The sequence below is a fragment of the Corapipo altera genome, unplaced genomic scaffold (genome assembly GCF_003945725.1).
Source record: "Corapipo altera isolate COAL_440 unplaced genomic scaffold, ASM394572v1 22b, whole genome shotgun sequence".
NCBI lineage: Eukaryota > Metazoa > Chordata > Aves > Passeriformes > Pipridae > Corapipo > Corapipo altera.
The window spans coordinates 24,922,249-24,943,964 of record NW_020884876.1 but is presented as its reverse complement, the minus strand read 5'-3'; the positions used below and the strand labels follow the sequence as shown (position 1 = coordinate 24,943,964).

At 39.9% G+C, this 21,716-nt stretch overlaps 1 protein-coding gene across 4 annotated transcripts; it reads right to left on the bottom strand.

The window, feature by feature from the left end:
* Positions 1–1,506: 1,506 nt before the first annotated feature.
* On the bottom strand, positions 1,507–20,031 carry SLC9B2 (solute carrier family 9 member B2). Of its 4 annotated transcripts, none has more exons than XM_027636332.1 (12): positions 19,944–20,031; positions 17,244–17,343; positions 15,572–15,746; positions 13,974–14,087; positions 11,081–11,223; positions 9,091–9,218; positions 7,992–8,167; positions 7,351–7,457; positions 6,039–6,188; positions 3,509–3,614; positions 3,172–3,308; positions 1,507–2,201 (listed from the first exon to the last, which is right to left on the bottom strand). In XM_027636332.1, exons 2-12 carry the CDS (start codon positions 17,331–17,333, stop codon positions 1,962–1,964), a joined length of 1,566 nt encoding a protein of 521 aa, XP_027492133.1. In that variant the 5' UTR covers positions 17,334–17,343; positions 19,944–20,031; the 3' UTR covers positions 1,507–1,961. The 4 variants fall into 4 exon arrangements, with proteins under 4 accessions (XP_027492133.1, XP_027492130.1, XP_027492132.1 ...); XM_027636329.1 differs by having other exon boundaries at positions 13,917–14,087; positions 19,944–20,030; XM_027636331.1 differs by having other exon boundaries at positions 13,917–14,087; positions 15,572–15,743; positions 19,944–20,030.
* Positions 20,032–21,716: the final 1,685 nt, after the last annotated feature.

Sequence of the window (21,716 nt, the reverse complement as noted above, 5' to 3'; positions counted from 1 at the left end):
TGGTTAGTTCTTACTAGTGCCAAAATCTAGACACATCAAATATATTCTATAGAGTATTCTGTAAAATGAATTCAGAGAATTGTAGTGTAGAAATCTGCTGGGGAGTGTCATCCCCCTCAGTTACAGGCACAATCCAGCATCCTTTCTAAAAAATAACAAAATAACTTCCAGTTTCTAAGGGATGCTGTACTGACTCCATGCCCCAGAATGGAGCTGGGAACAACTTACTTGGAGCTCATTACTTGTAAAAACCGTAGCGGAGGAAGGTGGATTTGCTGGTATCTGTCAAGTGGTAGCAAAGCTAAAGGCAAGACCAGGATTTTGATCAACAGAGGAAGTTACTCCTGGCTTTAGGACAGTAAAGGAGAAGAGAGAGGGAACTCTACAGGGAATGGGAAAATCAAATGTGAACTATAATGCAACTGACTGTGCACGAGGCATTTAATTTAAATAAAATGAAGAAAACTGCATTTGACCTTTTTGCTTCCCCTGCTGAAATATTTTAGCAAGGTATTCGACACGAGTGTTGCCAGTCATTACCATGATCCACAGCCACACACATCTTGTGTTTCTGGCAAGACCCACAGGTTCTGTGTGCACATGCAGAGGGTGCCAGTGCTGTGTCCTAAACACTGCTTACTCATGACACCTGCCTTCCCCCAGCAGCCTTCCTGAAAGTAGGTGAGAATGAGGCTCCTTTTGCTTTGTATCATCCTGCTCTGTGCTGCCATTTTCAAAACTGTTCATTTAAATTATATTAGTTTTCTGCATCAGTCAGGAATAAAAAATGCCCTGGCAAATCTGAGAGCCCTCCAGTCTCCATAGTCAATCCAGCCAGCCACCTCTTGGAAAAATGAGCACTAACGGGCTATATTTTTAACAAATACCTGGTTTCCTTTGCTGCAGTTATCCAAATGCAGATGGGAGAAGGACCCAGTCATAGCATTTTCTCAGCCAGATGGGTATTAGGACAAAGCAACAGGAGATCCTGGCTGGCCCATGAATCTTGATTTCAGGAGAAGTCTACTGCTACTGCTGAGTTCCCCAGAAGGAGCTGAGGCCTTGCCTGTCAGCAAACCCTACCTGTGAAGAGCTCTTCCATCTGTCCTACAGTGGCCAGCACCAGAGCACAGCCACTCAGTGGTCAAAGAGCTGGCTTTCCCTCCCTTCACATCGTGTGTGAAGGCTGAGGTACACAGGTGGAGCAGCAGCCTTCCCAGTCCTACACAACCCTTTCACATTTCTTATAACCTCCCCACAACCCTCATCCCATTTTCAAACTCTGTCCTTTTTTCTATCAGCACCAACACGTCTATTACCACAGTCTGTGAGGGCCCCAACTGTCTCTTTTAGCACAGAATTATCACTTGCTGTTTCTTGCAATGACCAGAGCTGACAGTCCCCCTAAGGCACAAAGGAGTGCATCAGCTGTGAGAAAGAACAGCAGTAGGAAAAGGCAAGTTTTAGAAACGCAAATGAGGAAGGAGAGGAAATCACCAGCTCTTGGCAGGACTTGTTCAGTATGTGTCAGCAGTCTCTTATTTGGAAGTTGCTTTCTTTGAGTTATTGAACCTGTAATCTCACAGCCCAGCTTCAACCATCAAGAAGTTACTCGCATTAGTCTCCATTTTGTTCTGTTTATATTCCACCTCATGACTCCACTCCATGCCTGAACAGTTCTGACCCTCTCCCTGGCCTCACCACCCACACATTTTGAGTAACTGTTGACCGCTAACTTCTGACTCACTGCCTGGTCAGCCTGTTCACTCTGTGTTCAGCTATTTCATCTCAAGGCACTATCCGCACTTAAAAATATTTTATAGAACTCCACCAGGGCTGCTTTAAAAATAGCAGATGTAACTGATACTTGTTTTAGTTTCCTCCAGTGAGATTAGAGACATGCCATGTTTACTCAACAAATGTGTAAGGGTTGAAGGACCATATTCCAGTAGATGTCTGTCTCACGAAGGTTCACAGGCCTCTGCTTCTTCTCCAGCCTCAGCACCTTCCTCATCCTCTTTGCTATTTGTCTGAGCCTTCTGCAAAAGTCTGGGCCCTGCCAAGCCAATAACCAGGGCTCCAATTGGAGCAGTAATCAAGATAGCCAAGAAAGCTACTGTCAGTACATCCATTCCATACTTTTCCAGTTGCTCATCTTGACGTCTTCTCGCTGTATCCAGGGCAAGAGAACCTATTGCAGCCTGCAGGGAAGAAAACATTGCTGAGATGGAAAAAATAACCTTTAGCACTGAAAGAGGAAAAAAAGAGACCAATCATCAGTCAACATTTCATGTAACTTTGACATATTTAGTACATTCAACCCATTAGTTTCTAGGCAGTACATAGAAAAGTAAATATTATATTACACCAATGAGTACAATTTCCACTTGGCTACATTTTGAATTCCCTAAGCTGATGAGTTTATCTGGATGGTTTACCCCTGTGAAGAACATTGCTTAGCTGCTATCTCATCCACCTCTGGAGAATGTGTGATTAATGAAATGGGTCAGTATATTGCATATTGCAGCTGTTGAAATGCCACCCTTTGAGAATGCATCCTGACAGTAGTCAACTAGTAGCGGCTTCTTAAAATTTGTTCACTAATCTTGCAATAATCCTTGCTTGTTTTGATTATTAACTTTTGTTTGCAAGTAATCATGCTATTGAGGCAAATGATTTAATGATCACTGAAACGAAGGAGCAGGAATGCAGCCAGCCTGAGGCATCTCTAGTAATACAGCTCTCGCAGACTGCGCCTTACCAAAATGACCACAAACTGATACCTATTCTGAGTCTCTGATGCGACTGTCCCTGCAGACATTTCATGTGTGAGAGGGAAACGCTTCTGCCTATTTTTGAGAGTTCTCATAATCTTTATGTAGAGGCACAATAAGCTGCAATGGCTGGGAAACAGTTTAACTTCCTATGACTTATCTACACTGTCATTATTAAGAGTACAATCCAGGATGCAAGCAAAACACCATCACACAGAAGGTTCTCCATGCACTTTTCAAGCAGACTTAGGGTGGTTTAGAATATGAACTGTCAATACACTACACTCTGGTGTCACTGAGCCTGAACCTTTCCCTGTTTACTGCTGTGCTAGTTACAGGGAACTTTGCTAAGGACAATAGATTTAGGCTGGAATGAAAGTGATGTTGGACTGCTTACCTGGACAGTGGCTTTGGGCATCCATGCCAGTGAGACAAATACTTTCTCCTTGAAATTAAACCCAGTGAAAGACACCATGAGGAACGTTGCTATGATTCGCACAACTAGGGCAATGCCTAATATAGCAACACAGAGCCCTGCAACAAAGACAAACACTTCTGAGTACTTCTGTGCATAGGTGCCTGAGGGGAGTAAGGCTCCTAAAACTGTAGCTTTACAGTGGGGGTGGGTTTTGGGTTTTATTTGGGTCAGTCATAGTCTGCTTTGCTTTAGATTTCTGTGTAGAGAATCTTTTGAAGGCAGTAATGAAAGCTGGATAATTTGTGAATGATCTTACCAACTGTTTCAGGCCTAAGGGATGTAACAGATACTTCTCCAATTAAACCAAAAAGAAAAGGTTGGAAGATATTCCATGCAACTGCCACAATTTTTTCTACGTCCCTCTGCAATGAAAACAAAACCAATCTGTAAATTCATAAAAGATAGACAAGCAAACACAACATTTAATTAATCATAGAACAAAGTGAAAATGTATGTTAAGATGTCCAGAATTGCTCCCCTTTTTTTGAGATAATACTAAAAGATTCAAAATCAGTTGCACACCTTCCGAAGGTCAGACTGTGTCTAGCTCTGGTAGTAAATAAATGTTTGATATCTCAAGAAGAGAAATAATCACTGGTGTTTGAACAGTAACAGAGCAGTTTTCAGAGAGGAGGAAAATAAAGCATTGTTGATTTTCAGTATTTAGGAAGATGTAATTTCAGCAGCTTTGGCATGAAGTTTCTGAGCCCTTGGAAACTGGCATGCTTTAACATGTTCTTCTGTTTGTATCTGAGTGCAGTCAGACTCTCAAAAGTTTCAGCCATGATCTAGCTCTGCTCGTGCTGCACTCAGTCAGAGGCCTCTCTCCACGTCAGCAGGGGCAAAGTTACAGAATCAGAGAATATGCCGAGTTGGAAGGGACCCCCAGGGATCACCGAGTCCAACTCCTGGCCCTGCACAGGACCATCCCCAAGAGTCACACCATGTGCCTCAGAGTATTAGGCTGAGCAAGTCTGAAATCACATACCAATAACAAGTGCTGAACTTTCCAGTGCAATATACTGTATAAAGGCAAAACCATCTTTTCTCCTTGTGTTTGAACTTTACACCTAACAATTTTCCTAAAACAACTGCTGCCAGGATAAACAGAAATCTTCCACTTATAGGAAAAGGTACACATAGCATGTTGAATAGCACTTCTCTTTTAATTGTGTTCTACCATAGCAAATGAACCTTCAGGCTGGAGTGTGTGGAAAATGTAAGTGCTGTGCTTTGTCACTTAATAATCAATCCAAGGCCTAGAGACGTTCCCTCCTTGGTGTTCTCTCTGGGACTGATCCTGCAACACCTCTTGCTCTTCAGTCAATGGAATGGTAGGTTATTGTAATACAAAAACTTCTGTAACCTTAGAGAGATTCAGGTGGAAATATACAGACTTCTAAACATTATTTGCCTCATTTCTTCTTGTTTTCTCACCCTTCTAATTTTTAGCAAAAAAAAAAAATCCTCTATAGATTTCAGCCTGTTTACTACCCATTTTACTGTTCCAGCAATAGGTACAATGTTCATTGTTCTCTGTGGACAGTGTCTGCCAAGTGACTTCCACTATGGACAGTGGGAGGCAGTGGCCTTTGAGAAGCTCAGCAGGGAGCTTCTGGATAATATATTGAGTACACAGTATGCAGACATCTCTGGCTGTATCTGCTGAAAAAGACCTAAGGCATTTGACATCACTATACTTAAGGCCAAGAAGCTTCATTCACAGATCAAAAGAAGTTTAACTAAACCTTTATCGATAGATGGCATATACTCTTTTAAGGTCCTTCTTCTGAAATGAGCTTTTAAAATAGAGAACTTTATTAGTTGCAATGTCCTTAACTAGTTCAGTCCTAAAAAGAGTTTTTCATCCCTTCACTGTTTTAACAAACCAGGGTCTAGATCAGGATAATAACATGGACTCTGCTCTATCTGATCCCCTTTCCTTTCTCTTTTCCTACTGCATGTTGCAAAGCTACAGCTGTGGAAAGATGCCCTCAAAACATTACATGTAAGATGGTATCAAGCAAAGAGGCAGTGAGACATACCGAGGTACAGAAATACAGTGGGGCAGCAACAGTAAGAGGAAGCAGGCTTAGTAGCTAAGAGAAGGTTACTAGAAAGCAATCTTTTGTATGGTTTTTGTATGACCAGTTCTTGTGTACACCCTGCTCTCTAAGTTATCCAAATTACACTGGCTGGGATTTGGGAAAGATGAGAGAGAATGGTTAATTACCGTTTTTCATTTCACCCCCCAAACCCACAGAGAACAAAACCTCAGGGTATTCAGGCCATATGCACAACTATATTTTGGACACCTGTTTGTAAATTTTACCATAAAGTCACTGTGTAAGGTTACAGACACTCACAGAGCTGGCGCATAAAGCTTTTGATTCCTAGTCAAGTGCCTTCACTACTAGGTCTCCTTTACATAGCTTAAGATGTCTAAGAAAAGCTTGTGAGCATTTCTCTGTCAGTAGGCCAGGCTCTGTATCAGTATCTACTCACATACCAGGTAACTCTCTGTCATGGTAAAGACACACAAAGACTTCCAAATAAATGTAAAATGTGCTGGTTGTTTTTTGGTTTTGTTTGTTTGGTTGGTTTGGTTTTTGTTTGTTTTGTTGTTGTTTTTGTGTTTGGTTTTTTGTTTTGTTTTGTTTCAAATCTGTACACCCTCTAAAGCTTCACAAATACACCAGTACCAGTCCTGACAGAAGTTCAAACTCCCGTCAGACTGTATGTTCAATAGAGTTTGGGTATGGTACACTTCTTATGTAAACATTCACCTTTTCATCAGACCATCCCACACCTGCAACAAAGGCTAAGACTAATGTGCAGAGTCCTCCTGATCCAGGGAAGCCAAAGTAGATGCTGCCAAAAACAGCAAAAATGGACAATCCAAGGGCAAAATATGATCTCTTCCATGCCAGAGATGCCTGCAGCCAAGGAAAGAGACAAACAAAAAAGCAACTTTCTTTAAGAAATGGAGGAAAAAAGGTACTTCTTCTAATTTTGAAAATAACAATTTGAAAAGAAAAATAAAAATTAACAATTTTGGAGGAATCAAAGCTTTCAAGTGAGACTTGAACTACTCATTTTGTTTGCGGGGTTTTTTTTGACATTAATTCCTAAGAAATATAAATTTTGAAAATTTAGTATTTTCTTTCCTCTGCCCATCCAAAATCTTACTGCCAGTAGGCTTTTTGTATCACAAAGAACACAATGCTGTGTTCTAACAGCCCTTCTATCTGTTCTGTGATAACAGGATTTTTTACCTGTGCAGTCCAGTACTAAAGCAGTTTATCCAACGAGAGGTGAAATCCTTGCCACCGCAAGTATTTAAGGACAAGTCAAACAAACATTTGCCAGGGACATTTTTATGTGATTCAGTCTCACAGCAGACAGTTATATCTCTACCACTGTTCCCCATTCCTATCTATCTGTTTAGCTCCTGTATCATACTTATTTAATAATAAGAAAATTTGGTCCCACTCAGGGCAGTGGATGCTTTGCAAAGTGATTTCAGTAGTCCAGAACATATGTACTTTCTTCTATAATTTTCTGTTCATTTAATTGCCCCTCAATAGTAAGTTCATCTACCACTTTCTATAAGATTAATTTTTATTGAAAGCAACACATTCTAATGAGCTAATGATATGCTCAACCACTTAAAGCCTCTAATATGTCTCCTTTATCAATTTTTAATCTTAGGCCTACTGGATACACCTTATAGGAGTAAATATGTCACATTAATCTAATACATTATTATTTTACTGTCTGAAATGGGTATCAGACCCTTCCCTCCTTTACATGTGGACATTTCCACTACCTTTAATGAGAGCAGGATGGTGAGCTGGATTCCAAACTCTGCATCAGGAAGGACTGTGAGATCATATATCATTATTGGTGCAGTGAACAAGTAATCACCTATAAAACACATTGTCACTTGATAGGCTTTGCAACCTGGAAGCTGTTAGCACTGCACACAGCTTTTCCAAAACCAGCTTCATGTGAAGCTTGGAAATGAATAACTGACGCAAATCATCCCATCGTAAAGAACCTCTATCTTATAAAAAGGTTTTTTTACTGGGTTTTTACCTGATCATGGCTTGGGAAATATCGAATAAACATTCCCAGAATCCCCCCAGCTGCTATGCCAACAGCAACTTCCAGCACTCCACGGAGCACATTGTACAGAGTAGAATCTATTTGGCAAAAAAACATGTGTTCAGTAAGCCATACACAGACCCTTCACACACAAACCACACTGTAGGCCTATGAGGGTGATTCCAGGACAGTGTCTGTTTTAAATTACTTGGGGCAAAGGAGTTGAGGAGGGAACCTACGGGCCTGAAAGAACTGGATAGTGCAACTTTCTGTCTCTGAAAGCTCATGGCAAGAAAATGTGCAAGACAAGCCAGAGAAAGAGCCACAGCAAGAACATTGCCAAACCCAGGGAAATTTGAAAGTGTTATTCTGGGCATGCAGGGACCAGACTTGGCAGCTAAGAGAGCAGACAGGGAGAAATGTTCTCTGAAAGTTATTGTGACCGACAACTCAGCAGACAATGTTACACCAAGACTTTTGAACAGGAGCAATTTCCATCTCAGTATTCAAGTCCATACATGAACTTTATAAGGAGATGTCATTAAGTTACAAACCAGTCGGTCATAACAGAGCACATGTTCTTCAAAATATCACTGTTCTGGATTTCGCCACATACAGATTAACCGGCATACCAGAGGAGAAAGCCATTCCAAGGCAAGTGTTGAAGCCTGTGATAGCCAGAATGTCATCAATGCTGCCAGCTGCCATTAGCAAAGTTGGGACACCTTTCTCCACTCCATATCCCCCAGCTTGTAAAATCAGCATTGAGGGAACCACCACAGCAGGGGAGACTGCACCTACAACAAAACTGAAAACACATAGGTTCAGGCTCTGTTAAAAAGAAAGCACTGTAATAAAAAACTTCAAAATGTTCTGACCCTATGGTCAAATTCTTTTGAAGTGTAAAAAACCAGACCTTTACATAAGGTATTTTCCTTACCTTTTCCCTCTAATTACAAGCAGGGATATTTCTATGCAGATTGCAATCAGCTCTTACTTTCTGCCCAACTCAGTAGTATTAAAAGGGCTCCAGACTGAAACTTGAGTCTACACTGCAGGCCAGTTATGCTCCCCTGATAGATGCTTTCATTGTTCCATTTAGGAACCTGGTCTAGACATGCTTATGAGTCAGTAGCCCAGTTCCTTCTCATAAAATTCAGTGTGTGGCACAGGAGGAGTTCACCCATCTTGCTCCAGTATATGGGTCTGGACTATGTCTACCAATTTAGATAGAACTAGATGGAAAATATTTTCTCTTCAAGGATATTACTCCAGAATATACCACACCATATCCTTATCCTGCGACTTGTGATAGGAAGACTGTCCTATGTGCATCTCTCTTGGGGGAAATGCTGAATTCCAGTATGAAGATTCTCTAAATTGTGGTATAATTTTCTGTCCCTAAAAGCCCCCTGTATTGTGGTTAAAGACTCAGGGATTGCACCATCCTTCTTCAAGTGCTCAGATCACAAAGAAGAGTTACGATGCAAACACTCCTCCACAGCCTGGAAATATGTTCTGGATCCCTTTCCCGTGACAAATATGACCTTTAAATCAGCCACAGAGCCAGACATGAATGGAAGCGAACGACCACAGTGGCTAAGCACAGCTTCCTAACTGGCATTGAACTGAGGTCTCTGCTTGGCCTAGAGAACTAACCACACTTGGATCATTTAACTGCAGCATGAAAACAGGCACCTTTGTCATACAGGAGAGGAGAAGATACATTACCCTAATATAAATCCCCACTGCCATGGCAAATGCAGGAGAAAGTAGGCAAGAACAGCAGCTGTGCATGTTTCTGAGAGGCATGGTCCAAAAGCAAGCCGTAAACAGACAGCTTTGAGCTTCTTAAGAGCCTGCAACAATACAACCACATCAGTGTCTGTACCCTTGGCTTTATAGAAAGGAAATACAGTTACAATCTGATCTGGGTTATTAAGAGTCCTGTCTGAGTTGCACTATAGGATGTCACATGGCCTAAGCTGGAGACAGACTCAAGCACAACGGGATTTAGGTGTAAAATTTCACGTGTGGCAGTGAATCTAGGTTTGACAAGGTTCCTGCATGTCACAGGAAGGAGTGGCAAAAAATTCTCTTTGGCTTCCTGTGCAAAGCAAACTAAATGTGAGAGGCTGGACTAGCTGAGAACCATTTGAAAAGTGTACCCTCAACACTGCTGACTTACCCACACTGATTTGAGGTCATTTGCTCCACCCACAGAAGATTTTGCTATAATCCCAGAAGTTGCATAAGCACCCACAAAAATCTAAGAAAAAAATCATGAAAAGTTGTAGAACTACATAACTTTGGCACAAGGAGCCACGCATCTCTTTCAGCTGTCTCTCACTGGATATCCTGAGCAGATTAAGTTCCTTTTGTCTCAGTTACTTTTTTAAAAAAATTTTGTCACAGCTGTCTTTAATAGTCAGTCACAAACATGACTCTGCTAGGACAGGTTCCTAATTTTGACATGGAATAAAAAAAAATAAACCAGTGAGTTCCCCTTTTTACCAGTCCAGTTTATCCCAGCATAATCAGGGCTGAGCAGATCTACTGACATCTTTGTCTTTACAGCTTCAATTACACGAAGAACAATTGTAACTGCATCAAAGCAACTGCCACATACAGAGTTAAAATGACAGTTTTGATTGCCACACGGTAAAAAATGAGTCAAAGATGAAGTTTCCTCAGTACAAAAAGTTGACACGAAGTAGAAAGAAGTGCACTCTCACAGAAGTGGGCATCCAAGCTGTGTCTAACAACACACAGTTCATGCTCATAGGAGCTTCAATGTCTTCGAAAAAAATATGATGATAATCTAGGAAACCAACCAGACGGTTTTCAATATTGAAAAAACCTTATTTTCTTAAATATCTGAAGCACTGGCAACTCTCTAGATTTTCTTGGTTAAGAAAAATCAGTTTAGATGTTCTTAATTACCTATATTTTACCTTAAATTTTATATAAACTCTTAAGTGGTTCCTTAAATAGGCAGGGACTAATATGCTACAGCTTTACTTCAGCCAGCTGGTTTTGAATGAGCAAAACCTTGCCTTCATTATTTATGGACCATCACACTTCAGAGTGTGCAGAGGAAGACTATTTTTTGTTCACCAGACTGTTATGGGCTTCATGGTGATGTGAGTCATTGTTTCTGTAGTGCAGTAGGACTCATCTTTGCAATTAATGCAATTAATTAAAATGGCAGTCATTAAAAAAAAAGCCAGAAAAGTCATAGAGGTTTACATTTTTTTTTGGTTGTGTGAGTTTTTTGGGTTTCTGTCCACACAGGAACATTCTCTTTCAAGGACTGGGGATCCCTTCCATTCCTTGCTTTAGTTTGTCAGTGTAAACTAACAGGGAGTTTGTCTGGGAGTGTAAACTCTTCCTGACAGACCATGATGGAGCACACATCCTCAAGATGTTTACAAAATTTAGGAAATTTCTTTAGGGCAAGGGGAAAATAGTTATAAAATCGGTTTTCTTCAGGTATTTTTTGGATTGCTTGCCTACTCTACAAATTCAACTGTCAATATTAACATACATATAAGCTACGTTTATATATATATATATACACAATATAAGCTACGCTTTCTGTAACGATCAAATTTGCAGATTCTCCAAGACCGAACAGTTCAATATTTTTAACAGATCCAGTTATTCAATTTTCTTGAGAGATGCTGTATACTTTGCCTCACACAAATGGCTGGTGCCATACCTTTGGATCCAGGCCAAGTCCTGCTCGGGTCAAGATAACTGAAAGAGCAATATTCCTCAGTGCTGCAGACCAGCGTAGGTTTATCTGGACAAAGTCACTAATGAACGGAGTATTTCGGATTAGGAAACCAGCAAGTAGCATCCCTTAAATGAAAGCAAATGAAAGCTCCTATAAATAATTTGTTTTTAATGCACGAGAAAAGCTTGCATAGCATTCTTAAAAACAGACACCATATTATTTATTTACGAGAGGAAAAAGTAACAATTCATGTTCTGAATTATTAGACATGTTTTAACAATGGGACTGAGGCATGAAAACAGAGAAACATATTTAAAGCAGTGAAAGTGGCTTAAGAAAATACAGGTCACCAATAAATCTGCAGGATGCTGACAAAGTTTGAGTCAAGAGAATTTGGCTTTGTTCACCAGGTGCAGGTTGATTACTTACCATAAGCAAAGACACCCTTGCATCCTTAAAGATTTTTTTCTTGTTAGCTTGTTTTAACATGAAAAGAGGAAGATCTTCTAATATTGTGTATTTATCTCAGAACTTGAAAATTGTTAAAATTGTTAAAAATTCTCTTAGGTGTAAGAAATGCAGGTCACAAGAACCATAATGCTAAGGTTGGGGAAATATAATCTAAAACAGCTAATCATGGACTAATGTAGACATTTTTAAGTGCTCTGGTAATATGACTCTTACACAAAGGGGAAAAAAGGAGGCAGGAAAATCAGAAACTTGGTGTTATCCTCTATTTGAGCTACTTGCAAGATTCAACTTCTGCAAATATTAGTGAAACTGTCAAATCAGAGAATTCTTGCAACTGTAGCTCTGGAAGGATATGGAAAAGTACAGGAGAAGTTGACTATAGATATAGATCTGCAGAGATTCATTGTAAATCTTGATGATTCATTTTTGTGGCATAATGTTGTATTAGTCAAGTTTAGAAACAGGAAACCAAAAAAAGACAAAAAGTAAATAATCATTGTGCTCAGGTTGCTCCCTGCTTGGTGTGAGCCTCAGCTGTGGACTTGATTTGTCCTGCAACACTCTAAACACTGCTCTTCCTAACACCTCCTGGAAAAAAAGCACGGCATAATTAATTTGCAGTACCTCATGACAATTATATAAGGGTAGTATAATGATCATATGCTCTTTGCAATGTTTGCCTGAGGTCCAAGTCACCAGAACTACCCTGACATAGAAATCTACTTAACAAAGCAAAAGTCTCCACCTCAAAGGGTATCTTCACTGTTCTGCTCCATGTTGCCTGCTGCAGAAACCTCTCTGCAACGTGTACCTAAAATATACTATGCGGTTGTTTCAGTACCAATTTCACTCCTTTTTTTCCTGAAACAGAGGCTCACTATAAGGTGCTTAAGTGCTTAGCCAGCTACATTACACTCTACTGCATATAGCACAAGTGGGTTAAACATATGTAAGAGTACCAGATTTGCATTTTTAATGTAAAAACAGAATATTCAAAGACATTGTCTATCTCTTCTTCTGACTCATAGATTTCCCCAATTTTTCTCAAGACTGGGGATTGGAACAATGAACTCGGTGCTAAACAATTCAACAAACATGTGCAGTCACGCTTAAGTTTCTGTTGTCCAGTATTACCTGTCTGACAAGCACTTTCATGCTCAACTCATAACTTTTAGATACAGACGTAATTAAAAAAAACCCAAACAAACAGAATCCAAATGGTCAGAAACATTTTTATTTGTTTAAGGGGGGTGTTTACTTTAGAAAGGGAGACTCCCTGCGTGTGACATTCTGTGTTCATATTATTGCAGCCATGCATGTTCTATGCAAAACTTCCCTCCCTCTCATTTGAATTTTTTCTTGCTGGTGAAACTAAGCAGTGCAAGAACGCACACGCTGCCTGACGGAGATGTGTACGGAACAACTGTCTGAGGCACACCACCAGCTGTGCAGGTTACAAAGTCACACCTGTGCACTACAGGCAGGTATCTGTAAGCCCACTCTGCCATGAAGTATTACTGTCTGTCAACAGCTTTACTCATTTATGCAGTAAGCATAGCAGGGAGACAGCCTACAGCTGGTGAGAAGAACCTGGAGCTTCATTTTCCAGCTTCACTGACATCACAGCACTTCACAATATTGTAGTGATATAAGCAAAACTGAAACCTCCTCTAGGAAAGAAGTCTGAAAACATTCTGAAGATGTTATTTTCACCTCCCATTTCTATTTTGCCTTTCTATGTAAAATAAAATAGAATGTTGATGTGAAAAACAATATTATGATTGATTCAGAATAAATCTCTTCAGAAGAACTATTCTTTGTGGTGAATTTATTTCCTCATGTTTCAGTTATCTTGAAATAAAGGAAGAGGAAAAAAGAAATCCTTCGGACTACTAGTAGTGGGGAATTCCTATAATGATTTCTTTGGAAAACATTTTCATTGTGGAAGAAACTAATGAAACAGCTCAGCAATAGTTTTGCTATGAATTTATTATTCTACTATAACAGGAGGTCTGGATTAAGATTCCTGTTTGGTGTTATTAAACCCAAATTTTAAGTAACTGTGACAGAGGGGACTGGAGGACAACAAACTCTGAATTTGTAGGTATACAGTTCTTTTACCCCCAAAGAATTACGAGGAGAACCTCAGTAACAATTTCACCTGAGCCAGTTTGGGGAATTTTGCACCCTCTTGAAGAGGACCAAAAATGTCACTTGGAAAAGGTAGAGATTTGGAGTGTGACACAGTTTGCTTGTTCCCAATTCAAACACGCCCAGCCTGCAGATACTGCTTGGTGGTTTAAACAACACAAAATATGCAGGAAGAAAAGAAGGAAGGATATCTTACCCAGAAGAGCAGGGAGAGGGGGTAGGGTTCGTATTTTGATGAATCCAAAAATTTTACCTCCAATGACAGCAAAAAAATAAAGAAATAGAATTCCAAACAGATTTCCACCTGGGAGACACTCAACCCCAGTTATGGACCAAACCACAGCCCAAACCAGGACCACAACTGCAACTGGAACGAAACAAAAAATATTCATATTTAATAATCTCTCAGGAACAACTTTGCTGTTGGATCACATTTGTTTTTCTCCTGAAGAAAAATGTTACCGTGACTTTCAGAAATAAAATTACTTACCTTAAAAATTAGTTTAATCATAACAATGCATTTAATCTTTGATGGTCTCTAAACTGATGTTCTGATTTTATAGATGCTAAGATACTTTAAAAAATGGTAACAGGAACATCATTAGAGATCAAAATGTTCTGAGTGAGCCTTTGGCCACCGTGGAAGGCATTTGACAGTTTCCAAATTTAAAGCAAAGACTTTCACTAACTTATTTTGCATTTGCTTATCTTTCTTCAGCTACTTCAGAACCACAGTAAAATCTGCTGCTGAACAGCCTGGCATATCTTCAAGCTCATGATTGCAGCTCCAGCCTAATTTTTAAAAGAATTGAAGTGTAATTTTTAGGCTGGATCTGCTTGTACAATACATTGTTATCCTTGGGAAAAACATTCTGAAGAAGGTCATATCTCTGGACAGCCTGAAGGACTACAGATACTTCCCTTGATACAACAATCAAAGGGGAATAATATACAAGGAAAAAGAAATCCTGAAAAATATTATGAGAACAGTAAGTGAAAATATTATGCTCTTTGCTAGTTCACAAATCTGTTCCTACAGTTGTCCAACAAGAACAGCTATGCATAGATATAAAAGCAGAAGACTGAAGGAGAGGAAAAAATGTGTTGAATAAATCCCTCTTCTCATGATCATAGGAAAGTATATTGCGTTTTCAGATTGGATTTTTCTTAATCTTACTTGAGGGTGACAGGTGTCAAAAGGGAAAATCAGTAGATTTCCAAACATAAAAGCCCAAGAATCCCAAGTGAGGGTGAATGGAGGCTGTGGAAAGAGTCAAAGCCACAGGATGTGTCTTTTGTCAGGAAAAAGCTTAAATAACTTATGAGCCAGGTATCTCTTCTGTGAACTTTCAGTTTAGGACAAATCTTAAACAAAATGTGTCAGTTTGCCTTGTAGTTAGGATTCTTGGCTTTGCAAGCCTGGAGTATTAAGGAACAAAAGAAGGTATCACTGCAAAGTCTTATATTTATTGCCTTAATTAAAAAGAAAGCCATCCAGTATGCCAAATATACCACTGTGTTCAGAATCACCCTAATGCTCTCAATACCAAAACAAAATATCAAGACAAAACTTAGGAGGTCTTTCTTCTGATGAAAACAGTTTGCAGTGCAAAAACATACCTACCATGATAAACAGGTAAGAGAGAATGGAGAAACAAAAACTGCACATTCAAATTTTTGCTTTACTTCTTTTTTTCTGCTAAAACATTAACACAAAAGTGTGATAAGTAAAACACAGCTGTTTCCCTTCACTTTTTTAAAGGATAAAGGGACAGATATCATCCCATTCAGGGAAACAAATACTTCACTTGCCATTTCTCATTTCAATTAAACTCTGTCTTTCTTACATACCATTTGTCACTGTTTGGGCGAGTAAACCCTGAGGAGGACAAGCAAATATTTGCCTCCATGTTCTTGAAGACCCTGCTATTGGTTCTGAAGGTTGCTGAGCACAGTGGTTCAAGAGAGCAGTTTCTTCTGTTTGTGTATTCCCATCGGTACCTTTGGCATCTGCTGTTGGTCCCTGCTGAATGAAAACAAGGAGACTCTCTCAGAGGTGGCACTGCTACAAACAACTATATTAACTAAACAACCCCATCCAGCTTTGTAGTTTGGCGTTTTTGGTTATGTGTTTGTTTTTTCCATGGCACAAAGAACTGCATGGGAGAGACTGCAGGCCATTTGCCTTTTTATCTGCAACTGAGAGGACTCCTGTCCCAATACAAATAGCACCTGTGCAGCAATAATATCTGCATATTCGATGAAGAAACAATAATAACAGGCCAGGCTCAGCTTGTCTTGTATACAAACTAAATATTTATTAATATTTTCTACAATTTGATAGGATTCTGCTTCCAGACTGGATTTCACAATAAAGTTAACAATTAGCATAATTCCAGTGAGACAGTGTCTTTAATGTAACTGCTAAATAACTCCTGTTGCAAAGCCTTGAACAAAAATAACAGAACAAATATGAAAGAAACAGAACAGCTGGCCAGTGCAAGCATTACTCACATGATCCATTGCTGGAAGGCTCAAGCTGCTAAGTCAAAGTAGAGATGGAGAAATACTACCCTGGGAGTTATTCCCTTGAAGAACGATTCCTTGAAACTGTTCTCTTATACTGATACATCTACTTATCCATATTCATAGCCAAAGCACTTTTTGACCATTTTTGGATGTGTCTCACTTCATTTTAGCGTCTTTATTTTTGACAAGTTAATCATCTACCTTCCCTTATGATTATTCACCTTCATGTCAGCTCATTGTCATAGTGTAGACATGAAGTTCTGCCTCTCATGTAGCCCTCCCCCACTAATACTTCCACATTCCTGATTATTTATATCTCATCCCGCTCTCACTCTCTCTCTCTCTCTAAATTCCTTACTCAGAGTCACAACTGGAACACAAATCTTGTGAGCTTTCAGCATGGAATTACTTGTTTATCTACCCTGTGATTCCATGATCACCATATGCACATGACCACTGTGTGCATAAAAATACAGCAGTTACCTTTATACTCAATACCATATGCTTACTTTTAAGTGACTTTTATGTTAAGAATTTTATTCGTACTTGCATTTACTTCCAAGTCTTTTTTAAAGCCATAGACATTTCCAATAATACTGGAAATAGGCAGAGAAGCTTAAAAGCATGGGCTTTTATAATTTTTATTAGATAAGAAAAGGAAGATAGATACGCATTAACAACTTTCAGCAAATGGACTGATAAGTGCAATTTGAAAGCAAAGAAGTAATCTTAAGGACACATAATTTTCTTCCAAAAAATGTATGCTGATGCATTTTCCATCTCAAGCTGAAACTGCAACCACTGATTTCCAGCAATCCAACATACTGCAGACTATACAAACTGAACACACGTTAATTATAAAAGATTCCCACCGAGGAGATTTCTATGTGTATTCTCTTCAGATTCAGGGATTTTAACAATATGGGAAGAAAAAGGAAAGGAAAAGGAAGGTTCCTTCTGACTAGAATTGCAGTTAGAGATCTTAGTTAATTACCTCACTTTGCTCATGCATAAGAATCATGCCATTTCGCTCACATACTGATGGCTCAGAATCTTCACTATTATTTACATCTTCCTTTACCATTGTTGCAAACCTAAGGAAAGCAACAAAGATGGAAAAGTTAGAGAGACACAAATAACGCTGTTTTCCAAATGGAACACTTCTCAGTGTTGTCTTTTTCCCATAGCTCAGGTAAAAAAACCCTCACAGCCCAATTCCAGATTTAATGGTTTTTGCATGCGCCTGTATGCTGCATGTAAGGACAAGAGACAGAAACTAACGGAAGAACAGTATTAAGCTTACAAAGACAAGCAATAAAAAAATAAAATAAAAAAACCTGAGTTTTAGGATCACAATGATCTGTGCTAACCTGTTTATTCCTCTTTAAATGTATGGCTGTAACATATATATATAAATTCTATCTATCTGTCTATATCTATTTTTGCCTCTTATCAGCACAAAGATGAAGGTTATTTGCTGTCAACACCACTTAGGAGGACCACTAGTTCTGAAAGTGTCACAGGCCCTGTGTGCATGGCAGCAGAAGTACCCATTAAATAAAGTTAGAACAACAACTATAGTTTCTAAAGCTCCAGGGGACTTCTAAAGTTTCATGAGGGGACACTTTTCTTCTAACTTAAGCCTGACCAGATCCAGGTTGATTTTCAGGGGAATTTTCAAGAGCATAGCTCTGTTAGATGCCACTAGTCACAAACACATGGACTGAATATATAAGTAAGAGAAGATGCCTTTAAATCTATGAGTGAAGATCAGGACTATTCACAGCTTGCAGTCTGTATTCAGGTTAGGCTGACAAAACACGTCCCTTTTTAACTGCTTATATTCCATGGTTATACATCTTAGAGTGGGAAATAAGGTCCAAGCTGTTTGTGGGTTGCCATTGTATTTGCTCAGTCTAACTGGTCCACTTCTTGTCCCATAGATTCTAACAGGACATATGGCAGTGCATTGTTTTGTATGTCAGATTTTTTTTTTGTGCAAACATTTACTGTAGTTTCACAAGTCTGAGCCAGCAAGAGTTGCATGAGCCTGAAGACAAGGCTTGCTAGTGTTCTTTGTTACAGCAAAGCTGTGCATATATTCTCCATCAGCTAAATTTCTTGAAATCTTTTACATTGTTCTGACCGTATAAAACACCAGTGCAGTTGAGCCAGAACTTTTGAGTCAAGAAATTCCTTCCTTGCTAAATTGTTGGAAGTAAGTCAGAGCTGATTCTCACAATTATCAAGCCTTCAGTTTATAATGAAATATCTGATATTTAGGAATGATAGATGCCATAAACAAAGACGGGCCATTGTAACACCAGGGTAGTTTTATTTGAGCAGTTCTGATAAGAAACTGGCTTGAGGCTTGGCAAAGGCAAACACTTTCAGTGTGTTCTAAGGTAAGAGTTTTGCTTTCTTTCCTGTTTAAATGTAAACTGTTAAGTCTACTCAAATTCCAGTACTTTTCTATATTTTTAATTACTACTTATAGAACCAAATAGTTGTGTTCTTAGAGTTCTTTAATGACATCAGCGATACTTTTGGTTTGGTTTTTTTTCGTCCCTTCATTGGGGCTGGGAATCCACAAATGCCAGTTGTACTAACTGGAATAGAAAGTTATCAGCAACTTACCAGTGCCTCCCTCCTTCCCTTCACTGACCTCATTCCCAATATTTCTGTACTTAATTTTGTACTTCTGAAAGGGGCGTGCGTGGGTAAAAGACAGAAAGATATTGTTCTCCTTCCAGCTTTGCACGGGCAACATCCCAGTTCATGGGGTCATGTAGTTAACACAAAATACATTCATACTTCTGAGAAAGGCAGGTCCACCTTGCCACAGCTTCAGCTCCTGGATGCGCGGTTCACAGCAGCATGTGAAAGAAAGGACTGACTAAGCAGGGAGATGAATGTTCTGCTTAACAGGAATGGTTTCCAGGTGTGAACGAGAAATCTAATAGTGTATGTGCTGTCCTTATCTGTTTTGTGACAGGTCTTCACCCTGTTAGCAGGATCAAGAACTCACGTCTAAGCAATGTCCAGTTGGATCGATGGGACCACAGTGAGTGGTTAGTGTACTTACATCAGGGAGGGGCAGTCTTCTGGGGGTTCACTGTAATTTTTTTTCCCGGGCAGGAGGTGTTGTTTTGTTTTTTAAACTTCACCCCGTATTCAAACAAAATCAAGTGATTGAGAAATCACAGAGTGGAATTCATACCACAGGGTTAAGGCCTGTACCATGGAAATCAGCCAATAACAGATTTATTTTAGTACCTCCCTGGAAAACACACTTTCCTTATTTTGAAACCAGAGAGGTTTTCATTAGATCCTATAATTTTACTTGTTTTTAATGGGTAAGGAGGAGGAAAGAGAGGGACAGCTGACCGACAGGGACAACACGTGCATGCCTATCGCATTAGCTGTGTTGGCTTGGTGACTCTCTACGTTCTGCTTTGCACACAGACGGTACAGAAAGGAATACAAATAAAATACCACAAGCATCGCCAGAGCAACTGGCATTCAGAATAAACGATTAAAAACCCACACAACCTAAACCACGCATCACATCCACAAAAAGACACTAAGGAAAGCCCGGTGCAGCCTCCTGCCTGCAGTGCCCGGCGGTCACCCCTCCTGCTGCCTCCAGGTGCAGGGAATGGGGTGCAACGGTACAGAAGGCCAGAAAACTCACCTGGGGAACAGAAGGGACCAGAGCGAGGGAACCGCTCCCCGCGAGGACGGCGAAGCGACAACCCGCTCCCGGCCCGGGGCAGCAGCTCCTCTGTGACGGCTGCGGCTCCTCCTCCTCCCCCGCTGTTGCTGCTAGCGACGTAGTCCCTCCTCCAAAACCACAGCTTCACTTGGCCAGCGGTGAAAGCCTCCTGCTGGACCCTGGGATGCCCAAAAGGGCGTCCCGGATGCCTGAGTGAACGGGTCGCAGGAGATGGGGGGCTGAGCTGTCAAGTTGGTTTGAGCGATGGATCAGACCTGAGCCCATCCAAAGCTCAGAATACCTTATCAGGGCACCGAGGAGGAAGTACGTTTTTGTGTCTTTTCAGCCCTTTGCTTCCCATGACATTCATTGCATCCTGTACGCATGGAAAAGGCTTTCTGTGCTGCCTTTTCCGTGGCTGGGGGAAGATGGATGGGGAAGCTACACACAGTCCTCTAACTCAGACACTGCAGTTGGAGGTTTGTTGAAAGGAAAGGATAAGGAGCTCTTGCTGATTCTGCTCTTGGTTCATGCAGAAGAAATGTGCTGTGGCAGGCAGGAGAATTAAAAAAAAAAACCTAAAAACCACCCCTTGCCTATTATGGTGTTCCTAGCAAGATATTCCTACTTCTTAAAGATGAAACAAGTGTGTCCACCTCATCTGTAAATGCTCATGAGGGAATGAAACAGACTTACTTTCAACTCTGCTCTTAGTATCATCATGTAGAACTAAGCTGACTACAAATCCAAGAGAAAAAAAAAAAAAAGGCAGGTTTTTGATCAGAAAATAAATTTTCCAGAAGGACTCTGAGTCGGGGACATCTACTCCTCCCCTCCCCCACAAGAGAAAAGTTTGACCTAGAATCTGAAAGGTCATAAAGCCTCTTTATACTATCATTGGAGTGGAAGGAAAACAAAGAGAATTACCCAGTTTCATTAAAAACAGACCAGGGAACTAAGAGGTCACAAGAGCATTAAGAAGCATTTTCCTTTAATAATTCCCACAACTCTGCTGAAAAACCCCATGACAGAAGAACACATTTCAGAATTGCAGCTGTTAACACATCCATGAAAAGCACTGCTAATAAGGCAAAAGCAAGCTCTGCTGACTTTTATTTTTCTGCTGCACCAGATTCTTGGCGTACCACTAAAAAAGCCCTTGCAGGAGAGCTTTGACCAAAAAGAAAAAAAGAAGAAGAAGAAGCCGTTTTTGAGTAGCATCTGTATACTACAATCATCAGTAAGCTTACAAATATTAAGGAATAGAGTTCAATATGCAATAAGTATAATGAAATTTCTCTCATTCTTAATTATATTTTCAGAATACACAGTGCAATTTTCCTGTGTTACTGTAGTGGGGAAATTCTCTCTTTTCAAGGTAAGCCTTCTATGCCTACTAAAGAAGCAGGACTTTGGCCTTTGTATTAAATCCTATAACCGTTGAAACAGTATCCTGCCAGCCTGAGCTTTTAACATTTGAATTTATGTCAGTGAACATTGATGGAGTCGTTTTGGATAACTTTGGATTTCTGCCTCAGCTTGATCCTGCTTGGCAGCCAGTGTCACTTGATTGAAATATTAGATTCTCTAAAACCCCATAAACAAACTACACAAGGCCAGAGTGTGCCAACTATGATTAAAGGTAAAGGTTAAACACATAATGAGCCTGAGGATGCCAACAGACACAATATTTTTCTCATTTGTGAAATTTACATTTACTTACAATTTTAAAATAAGAGGCCTGATTTTAAC

What these genes read in the sequence shown, in the direction of transcription:
- SLC9B2 (XM_027636329.1), bottom strand. Translation starts at nt 17,333, where the DNA reads ATGGTAAAGGAAGATGTAAATAATAGTGAAGATTCTGAGCCATCAGTA. An exon ending in CGCCCAAACAGTGACAAATG is followed by an intron (nt 14,088 to 15,571) that starts GTATGTAAGAAA and finishes GTTTCGTTCCAG; the next exon opens with TTGCAGTTGTGGTCCTGGTT. An exon ending in CCTTAGGCCTGAAACAGTTG is followed by an intron (nt 3,309 to 3,508) that starts GTAAGATCATTC and finishes TCTTTGTTGCAG; the next exon opens with GGCTCTGTGTTGCTATATTA.